The 10,783-nt window shown below is 49.0% G+C and overlaps 1 protein-coding gene across 1 annotated transcript in view; it reads left to right on the plus strand.

The window, feature by feature from the left end:
- DAAM1 (dishevelled associated activator of morphogenesis 1) overlaps positions 1-10,783 on the plus strand; it is an 81,692-nt gene that overhangs the window by 25,903 nt on the left and 45,006 nt on the right. Inside the window, 1 exon segment of the mRNA XM_035888667.1 lies at positions 7,435-7,524. Coding sequence (XP_035744560.1) covers positions 7,435-7,524 — 90 coding nt within the window.

Below are 10,783 nucleotides of genomic sequence, written 5' to 3' on the forward strand. Positions count from 1 at the left end.
CAGCAGGAAGCGTGCCTGCTGGGAATAGCCCGTGTCTGCCTCATATCCATTGGCAGATACCAATGAAAGCTGTTCGTACTGCTGTAGTTTCTGTCACTGGCAGAGTCTGGGCATTCCTCAGGGTGCAGGCATCACCAAGGTCAGCTTTTGGCAGCTGAGGCTTTCTGTAGCCCCGCAGGCAGGATCCTGCCGGAGCGCCCGGTGGTCCTAATTCCCATCAATTCCAGTGTTCAAATCAGTACTGTTATTTGCAGGGATCAGCTTCCCTTCCCCCTAACATCTATGAGCCTGTCTGATGCCTGCTAGTGCTAGGCATCTTGCTGGATGCCAAACCTTGGCCAGAAATTGCCTCCTCGCAGGGTGACTCTGCTTTGCACCCGCTCAAGTTCTTAAAAATGACCTTAGGATGCCTGGTGTGACCAAAGGCATGGCTGTGAGGAAATGAGGACAACTTGTCCCACCCAAGCCACATTTAGGATGCCCGGTGTGACCAAAGGCATGGCTGTGGGGAAATGAGGACAACTTGTCCCACCCAAGCCACAGATATGGAAGGAGTCCACTTCCATCTTACATTGCCATCAGCATCAGACTGTAGCTGGCTCCTGCTCCCCTCAGCCACATCCTTAGGGTCCCATGCACAGAGCGATAGATCTTGGGAGAAGTTTTCAGGATCGAGTTGGTGTGGGGCTTTGCAGCCACTAATCCCCATCCAGCCCCTTTTCAGTGCTTAAGCTGGGGAAGCCTTGGAGCGGTTTAGCCCCAGGCCAACCATGCACAGCTTTCCTCAGTGAGCATCCGCGTTGGGCAGGGGACATCTGAAGCCACGCTTGACCCATTGGTTTGACTTCCAACTTCAGTAGCTCTCAGGGATACCAGCAGTGAGGGTGGCATCTAAAAACTGCTTGAAAAGGGAGCTGCTTCTTTGGGGTCATAAATAGGTGGGAAATCCACATCCGAAACCACCTTCTTATTTATTTGCCAGCTCTGTGCTTTATTATGGTACAAGGTGCACCCACCAAAGGGCAGTCATGCCCAGCTGTGTTGACTTGAATTTAATCCATTTCAGCCATCACAGTAGTAAATAATGGGCCGATACATCTTATGTTTTTGTTTTCAGGGTTTATGTATGATTGCGTGGAAAAAGTGCGCTGGTGATCCACCTGCAGGGCTGCTAGATCTGAGAGTGCTCTTCAGGGTAAAACTGCGTAGATCAATAGCTCAGGCTGTAAAAGTACCCTGTGTTAATGAAAATGGGAGAAAGGTTTTCCAGATGATATCGGTGAAAAGGTCACAGAAGGCCAAGCTCAATAAATAATAATGAAAAATGTATATATGCGGTTATAGATATATATTACAACAAAAAAGATTGAGAAACCTAGGTAGATACTTTTCTTTTAAAAGACATTAGTATTGGAATATGAACACCTTTAAAACCTTTAGCCTTTTAAAATAATTAATTATATGAAATGATATTAAAGCAGTATGCGCTGTCTGCTTCAGGTGTTTGAACTGATGGGAACATGAACTGGCTGCAGCTAGAGTTTATTGAGGAGCTAAATCAGCTATTGATGGCCATAATCTCTCCCGCAGAAGAAGAAAGGAATACATATTTTATTTAAGTCTGTCCAAAGCGTTCAGGTCAATAAATGAAAACTGCAGAGCAGGGTGGATTGGGGTCTTTCCTCTTCCATTCTGGCACTGAAAATTCAATGTGGGAAGAGGTCGACTTTGAAGTGCTTGCACATTGCTCCTTGTGGCTGCTGCTAATTCCCTTGCTGTGGGTAGTTTCCTTTATTAAAAAAATTCATTACGTGATGAAGGCAAAAATAATAAAAATCTTCTATCTGTTATGCTTATTCATTAATAAATAGTTGCCTTTTGTTCGTGTTCTATAAATCCAGCTGCAGGTTGCCATAGGTAAATTACAAATATATAGTGATAATATTGGCTGGGAGCAGTTTGTCTGGGAGGTTGTTTTTAAGTTTTCAGGGTCCTATGGCTGAGAAGACGTGTGCTAGGGAGGAGGTATTATTATTACTAATACCAAAAATAAACAACCTCATTCACTACCTTCCTATTTAAAAAAAAAAAAAAAAAAAGATAAACCTGTATATGAGGAGAATTGTAATTGCCTAAATAAATGTTGGCAGAGAGAGGAGCTCCTCCTGCGGTGCAGGATGCACGTGAAGGCGGTTGTTGCTCACGCCACAACAGCCACTGATTAATTAGTCTGTTTCTTTAGGAAAACAGCTTAAAAAGAAAATACCGAGCTCCGTACGATGGATTCTCAGGTGGAGGTTTGTCACCCGCCGGCGCAGGTGGCCACCAGGGCTGGCAGTCGCGGGCAGGCAGCTGCCACGCGGGCAGCGCCTCGGCGCAGCGGAAGATTAGATGAGGTATGGGGGGAAAAATGCTGATTGCTGTTTCCCTTGACGCTGCTGGGATAAATCAAATTGATGAACTTGGAGAAGAATGCCTGGAAGAGAGTGAAAAAGCGATATGACCCCTGAGAAAGGAAGCTGATGCAGGCTCCAAGAGGCCATTATTTATTTTTTTAATTCCCCTGCTCTGCCAGTTAATGCCAAATGTTACCAAAACGTCCTGCTTTGTTTCTTTCTTTCTATTTTTTTTTTTCTTTTTTCAGCAGTCTTGGATCTCTCCTGCTTTATTTGAGGATGCAGGAGATCTTGCCTCTACGTGCTGTAGTCTCACTGGGGTCCTTACAGAAGTTTCTAAACTCTGTGCATCCATCCATCAGGAGTAAATTCACTTGCTCTTTTTTATTATGTTGGTCATTTATTGATCCAGTGATGTCTGTCTGTATGTGTGTGCATGTGTGTGTGTGTGTATATATATATGCACACATATGTGTGAATATATAAACCCAGAACACACATATGTATGGATATATAAACCCAGAACAAGCCAGCAAATTTTGATTAATTTTTATTTCAATTATGGCAATGGATAAGCTTTCTTTTCCCCTGTCACCTCCATGTATTACATTTACACAATTTATCAGCCAGAAGGGTGCATTAAACTGCTAAGTTTTTCATCTTTTTTCCTGCCCCTCTGAAGATATTCCAGAGGTGCAGACCCCTGTAAAGGGAATCATCCCTTACTTAACCTCTACTCCCCAGCTACTTCTTGCAGAATTTTTGGTGGCCCGTGGGACCTGTGGGCTGTACGGGAAGAACCAGTGATGGTTGTGCTTGGGCGTTGCAACCATGACTGGGCAGCACGTGGGTTTGTCCAGCTCCAAGAGCCCATCCTGGAGGTTGTTTCTGAGTTCAGAGATTTGCAGCATCCCACTGTTTTCCTGCCATTGCCCCCATCAAAGCCCATGGCTCTCAGCCTATGGAAGATGCTTGTTAAGACATCCACCATGGCTTGGGTGAAGCAGCAGGGACAGGAGCTTGCACTGAAGGACTGCGCCATTGTGATGGGAGCATCCCTGCAACAGCCTGGGGCTGGACTTGATGCCTTCTCTGCTGGGAGGGTCAAACATGTTTTGCAGCAGCAGTGCCTCGCTTTTCTGCTTAATCTGGCTTTGCCTTCAGAATGTGGTTGGAGATTACCTTGACGACAGACCTGAGAGGTGGTAGAGTCTCCCTCCTTGGAGATACTCAAAAGCTGTCTGGACATTGTCCTGGGCGATGGCTCTAGGTGGCTCTGCTTGATCAGGGGGTTGGACCAGAGGACCTCTGGTGACCTGGGCTCCTCATACCACGTGATTGCCAGCTTGGCCAGGTAGGGACCATCACTCCCCCCTCCCCCCCACGCGCTGCCAAGGCAAAGGCGTAGGCAGGGATGAAAACGTCCTTGGCCCATGGGATCCTGCTCACCCGCATGCTGAGCTGAGCCACATGTTTCTATGGTAGCTTTAGGAGAATGGCATGGAATTGCCTTCGCTGGAGCTCCTGCTGTGCTTGGAGAGAGGAGGAGGTTTGCTTGGCTTGAGCAGAGAGCCATCAGCAAAGCAAGCCGTACGGAAGTATTTTACCTCCTAGAAATAGCAAATACATGCTGAGAATCAAATCTCCCTTATGAGTTTTTTTTTTTAAATCATATTCAAATGAAGATTTAATGTCAAACATGTTTCCTGATCTAAAGGTGAATAGTTTAACTGTACGGGATAAATATTTCATAGGAGCCTATCTCTTTCCAATAAAAACACTCTGGGCAGAGACTTCCTTTTGGTAGCAAAATGAGGCTGTTATTTTACGTGCCTTTGACGTGATTCCAAAAAAATATTTAAAATAGCAAAGCTGGCAGATCCTGCCATGGGAGGCAGCCAGGTGGAAGGGGCAGAGCTGTGAAAGGTGAGGCTGAAGTGAGGGGTGAGGGACACTGAATCCCGGTTATCTTCTCACTCTTCGGCAGCTGCCAACATCACACTGTAGCGGGAGTGCATGGCTTGCAAATGGCCTATAAAATTAATTGCCAGTTAGAATCACCTAATTATCAAGCTCATGATGATTAATTGAAGGCACATATGGGTTTGGGGTTTGAGGTTGTGCATGGCTTTTCTCAAGTTACAGCAAACTCTGCCGTGCAATTGCAAAAGGTTCTGTCGGAGCTGTGTTTGCACGATGGTCTGTGAGCCACCGGCAAATGGCTGATGTTCCTGTCCCCTCTGGATCTTTTGGAGTTTGAAGGGCAGTTTATGAGTGGCCTGCTTGGGGCGAAGAAGTACTGAGATACCCATCGGTGAGCATCAACGAAGGGCTGGAGGTGGGCACGGAAAGCCCCATGCACATAAAACCAGCAAAGAGCTGACTCTTCACGCTTAAGCTGCTGTTACAGCTTGGAATAACAGTTGATAGTTGCTGTTTGATTATGAGGATTTTCATTTTCACTGGGTGCCACGTAGTATTTATTTAAACACCTCTCCCAAGCACCCTGCAAGATGCCATTAGGTAGGTGTTGCTGAGGGATGCAGGGCTGCAATGACTGAACATGTTAGAGATGGGGCACAACAAAACGTGCAGTGTGGGGCTCAGAAGCATTTCTACACCTTTTTTGGATGTGTTTGCACATTGTCATGTACCAGCACCTAATATGTTCTTCTGCTTTATTCCTTCTTGCTCCCACTTAGGCTTCAGCTCCGTTTAGATTTTTTTTCTTGGTTAATAAATCTTCGCGTTTGCACAAGTTGTATTTTTAGCGTATGAGTATTTTGAAAGTTTCAATAAATATTTTTCTAAGAACCTAAGTACAGATGTGCGTGGCTGGTGCTTTCATGCCTGAATCCTAAATTCCCGTGGCAGGGATGCGGGGTCGCAGTGGAAGCATTTTCCTGCACTCACTCAAACCCTCACAGCAGAGGTAATAATTATCAGGAGACCTTCGTCCTCTCCCACATTCCCACATGTACTTTTCCAATGAGCTGAATTTCAGCCAAGTCCCTGTGTCGGGTGTCATCCTGTTGGCCACCTTTAGACCTGCAGAACTGGGGCTGAAGCAGAGCTTGGGTGTCTGACCGGCTCCATAGCCTGAGGAGATGCAAAGGGAGAAGAACATGGAGTGCAATTTCTGTTTCTCACATGCACAAGATGTGGAAGGCTGACAAGACTTGCCCAAGGCTGGGAAGGAGACCGGTTGCTGGATATGAATCCCTGACCTCCCAGATTGTAGGGGTGTGGGAAGGTTTGAAAGCGGTGCCCATTGGAGCGGTCCCTAAGCCAGGTTCTCCTCCCTGGGTGGAGGAGAGGTGTCTCAGATTGGGCTCACTTTTTTCCAAGCCTCTGTTGCGGCAGCACGTTTATTTCTGTTGTAAGGGTGTCTTGCAAGTCCGCTTCCAGAGCTCCACCAACATCAGCTGTGTGCAGCACAGGGGTTCAAAGAGTCAGTCAATATCGGGAGAAAAAGTCAAGGAAGAGGCAAAGCTCGTCCGCGAGTATGTGGCGGAAGAAGCTCCATGACACCTTTCCTTTCGAGGAGCAGTTCCATCGGGAAGTGAAATTAATAATTGAAGTGGATGTATAAGCCTTTCTGAGATGTTCAGGACCATCCACAGCCCCCTGTCACTGTGTGTGGCGCTGGAGGACCCTTGGGTTTGGGTTACAAGATAGCTGAAGGCTCCTTTCCTTGGCTACTGGGTGCAATATGAGCTTTACTTAGATCAGCTGAATTTCTTTGTGGCCTGTGGGCTTGCTGATGCAGGGACCCATCTTTTCCCATAGACATCTTGTTCAGCCTTCACCAAATGGGGTTTTTACCTTTGCGGTACCATGGGCTTTAGTTAGTTGGTCTCCATATGATTTCTTTTTTTTTTTTTTTTTTTTTTTTATCTCCCTTATATTTTTTTTTTTTTTTTTTTTTTTTTTTCATTTTTTATTTGCTGGAATTAAGTGTATAATATTTAATGGGCATCCTTTTAATTAAATCCACTGGCTGGGTGGGATGAGTTGACTGGAGGCCACACAAGGCTCTCCTGTGACCTTCTACAGCATCTACAGCCCTCCCACCACTGCACCCTCCAGCACAAGGGTTGTCATCAGTAGTGCTGATTTTAAGAGACATCCGTGGTTGTAAGATCAACGTTGGCTTTAGCAACAAGCCTCCCAGCCCTGCCTGAATGTTTTATTTAGTTAGTTCTCTGATAAAAGCTTTGACCTACATCTAGCACCAGGAAGCGATGAGGCTTTGATAATACTCGGGCGTCCCGGTGGAGGACATGCTGCTAACCGAGCCTCCAAGTTGAAAATGGATGTGTCCTTTAAAATAAAATCAGATAAACCAATAAAGATTTCGGTCAGTAAACAGCTGTGTCTCTGCCAGGCAATACGTAGGCCAGTTTTGATGGAGAGGATGTACCTCTTTATGAACTCTACGTATTAGGAAAAGCGCTTTCTATTCTTACTTACGGGAAAACAAACCAAAAGCCAAAAAAAAACCCCAATTTTTGATGATCCGAGGGTGTCGGCGATGGAAAGGGGCTGGACCACTTGGGGTGCTCAGTGGTGAAGCACTTACCTGGGGTGGTAAAAAAGAAAAGCCCTATTCGAATTTTTCTTCACTGTGCTTATCTTAGACGTGTTCTATCATCCGGAGCTCTCAGTCCTCCATGCGAGGCTCTCTTGCACGCAGCCATACCAATTTCATGGGTGTCCTTTCTGAAACGCTTGCTTCCTTTGAAAGCGATGAAGACACTGCCTGGGAGGAAGGAGGCAGAGGGGTTTGCAGCCCTGTCCTCCCGGCAGCCAGCTGTAGTCCAGGAGTCAGGGGGAGGTCAGCAACAGCAGGATGAGAATTAGCATCATTGCCCTGACAAATCGATAGTCACGGGGCGATGCTGCGGGGCCACCGCTGCACTGTGGTGTGGCCCCACATTGATTTACACTGCTTAGCTGGGAGGCTGTGTCTGTGCAATCACCCGTTTGTGTACTCATGTTGCATGTTTTATGGGGTTTTTTTTTTTCCCCTCTCCAGGATGAACTTGACCTCACGGACAAGCACAGAGAGGCCATGTTCGCGCTGCCGGCGGAGAAGAAGTGGCAGATCTACTGCAGCAAGAAGAAAGTAAGAGAGCCGTCCGCGCTACGGTCAGGGGCTGAGCCCCTTCCCTCCTGTGCAGGGTCAAGAGGAGATGTGGGGAGGGACACAGCTCTCTTGGGGTGCCCAGTGGTACTTGGGGTGTCACAGAAATGCATCTGTTCCTTGGGTGGCCCTGGGGAAGCAAGGTCTTTGGTCTCCAAAATGCAGAGCCCTTCCTCCTGAGCCCATTCAGGCTGGAGGAGGTGTCCCCACACCGTGCATGGTGTCCCCTACCCCTTGCTCGTCCCTGCCAGCCCAACCAGTGCCACGTGGAGCTCCATGGCCACTGAGGTTGACATTGCAGTGGCAAGGGGCTGCTCTGGTCACCATCTCTTGTGGCCCAGCTTTTCCCTGCTGATGTCTGGGGGCCTGATTACAGCCTGCCCAAAAGCCTCTCCCTCCCCTGGGTTTCCAGTTTGCTGCCGTGAAACAGGCTTGGGCATCATTTTTGTCCTCCCACCAGCTCTTCCCAAAAGACCATACAAATGGAAGGCGATGCTGGGGAAGCTGTGGCCCCACAGCGCAGCCTGCAAGAGATTTGGGCTGGCAGGGCAGAGGGCGGAGCTTGCTTTTAGGGTGAAGCTGTGTCACCCCTGGGGTGATGAAGGGCTCCAGGTTCATGGGTGTAACTGAGATACTGCTGATAAGAGACAAGGGTTGACGCGAGTCGCTGATCCGTCTGCCGAGCTGCCAGCGTGACATGTCCGCTCTGCAATGCTGCCCTCCTGGCCACGTCTCTTAAGCTGAAAATATGCGTGGGGGTCTTCCCAGTACCAAGATATGGTGACCTTGGAGCTTGGTTGCATCACCCTTTAGGTAGAGGTCAAGAACTGAGGTTTATTTGTATTTCTGCCTGTAAATCAATGCCCAGGTGGCCAAAGCCTGTGGTGCCCATGGGCAGGTTCACAGTTGCAGCACGCAGCAATACTGGTGCCGGCTCTCAGGGTCCGTCTGGGATGGAGCAGACTGCCTCGCCACCTTGCTCCCTCGGTTGGTTTGCTTTTGCTCCTGGGGGCGGGCAGCCCAAGTGGCATGGGATACTGCAGGCTGGCCACCTGCGAGGTGGCCGAAGTCACTCTTTTTTTCCCCAGTAAACTGAATATTTTTGCCCTGGTATGTTGGCGCAGGTGTTACCCCCAACTACCTGTGCTGGGACTCATTTTCTCACCCAGCCTTGGCCAAAGCAGAGATTCTGCTGGACATAACACCATGGGGAGAAATGGGGCAAAACTCCTCAATCTCGCAAGCAGATGGAAGGATGCCGAGGCCTGCAAGGGAAATGCCCCCAGCTGGGGGCATGGACCTGCTGGAGCAGGTCCAGAGAAGGCCACAAAAATGATCCGAGGGCTGGAGCCCCTCTGCTATGAGGCCAGGCTGAGAGGGTTGGCGTTCAGCCTGGAGAAGAGAAGGCTGTGGGGGGACCTGATTGCGGCCGTTCAGTGCTTAAAGGGGGCCTATAGGAAAGATGGGGACAGACTTTTTAGTAGGGCTGGTTATGATAGGACAAGGGGTGATGGTTTTAAATGTTTTAAAAAAGGGGAGATTCAGACTCGATATAAGGAAGAAATTTTTTACGTTGAGGGTGGTGAAACACTGGAACACGTTGCCCAGAGAGGTGGTGGAGGCCCCATCCCTGGGAACATTCCAGGCCAGGTTGGACAGGGCTCTGAGCAACCTGATCTGGTTAAAGGTGTCCCTGCTCACTGCAGGGGGGTTGGATTAGATGACCTCTAGGGGTCCCTTCCAACCCAAAGCATTCTATGATTCCATGATTATTTGATTCCGTTCCCCAATTTGCCACTGCGTCCCCTAACCTGGCTGCAGGAGTTGGCTCGGCAGTGCTGGTGCTCACTGCCGTTAATGCCTCTTTTCTCCTGCTGTAGCAATGGCACCGAATTTTTCAGCCGCATTTTAGGCCAAGAGCAGGCTTACCTTGCTCATGTAGGATTAAGTTTTAAGCCTCTCATAAATACCCCTGAAATCCCTGTATTATTGTTAGACAGAGGCCTGCCATGCCCGAGATTTAAATTGGAGGGGAGAAGAGATGTTAACAAATTACAGGCACTGGTCTGAATCAACAAGAAAATGGGCAGGAGATGCTTCCTTGTCGCTGCCTGTCAGATAAGCGGGGCCATGCTCTGGTGTGTCTGGATGAGGGGAGACAACGGAGACGTACATCAAGCAAAGCCATGTAATTATTATTGTGAGTGGAGATTACGTGCTATCTAATCTCCCGAGGAAGGGTTTAGATGGGGCTGATGGTGCCTCTTTCCTATTCCAGCACCTCCTTGCGCTCACGGTTTTTTAAAACCGAGCTGAGAAACTCCCTCCCTGCTCCCGGGGGGTGTTGAAGGAAGGAGCCGCAGAAGCGCCCCGTAGCATCCTCAGAGGTCCTCAGAGCAGGCACCCATCTGAGGCCGCACCCTGGCTCCCACCCTGCCCTGGCCCTCGTTCCTCCGGCCGCTCTCAGCCGCTCCTTCCCTACGTGTGATGTCACCTCGGCGAGCTGCGGCGCGTACCTGCCACTGCTTGCCCTGAAGGAGATGTGCTGGTGGCGACGAATGCTTTTCTCCTGCTTTTTAATTAAAAAGGAGCAAGACCATGCCAACTGAGGCTTCAGCAGTGGGGGAAACCAGGAATCATGTCAGCTGGAGAACATGTCTCTATGCACACCAGGCTCTAGGCAGTCCTGCTCCTCTGTGATGAGGACTGGTAGGCAGCAGAAACATCGGTGGCTATCCTAGTGGCTCATGGTAAATCTTACTCATGTACCTACGTTTTTATGAGGACAAATCACCTACAAGTAGCCTGCCATCCAGGAGAGGGGCTGGGCTTCTCCGGCTGAGAGCAATGGCTGGTTTTTGGCCAGGGCAGTGGAGCTGGAGACAGGGCAGAGGTCCTACCTCCCTGCCTCGGCTGCAGGCTGAGCGACGGTGATTTGGGAAGTCCAGGATGCACCCGAACGCTTTGGCCTGCCTGTGTTTAATAGCAAGTCATCACCTGAGATGCTGGTAACACCCAGTTTTCCCAGGTGGGTCCCAGGGGGCTAGCAAAGGTGGACATCAGTCACAGGCAGCTGCCTGACTTACCAAGGATCCAAAATTGTCCCCTGAGCAGTTTTTGCTCTTTCGGCTGCTGCCAATTTTGGCTCCTGTTGTAAACAAGCTGCTGACAGTCGGAGGACTTTGGTTGGACTTTGAAAGTCCAGTTTCAGACCAGCTGCAACAAGCTCCCCCTCGGAAGA

The sequence above is a fragment of the Egretta garzetta genome, unplaced genomic scaffold (genome assembly GCF_000687185.1).
Source record: "Egretta garzetta isolate BGI_Z169 unplaced genomic scaffold, ASM68718v1 scaffold311, whole genome shotgun sequence".
In the NCBI taxonomy this organism is placed as follows: domain Eukaryota; kingdom Metazoa; phylum Chordata; class Aves; order Pelecaniformes; family Ardeidae; genus Egretta; species Egretta garzetta.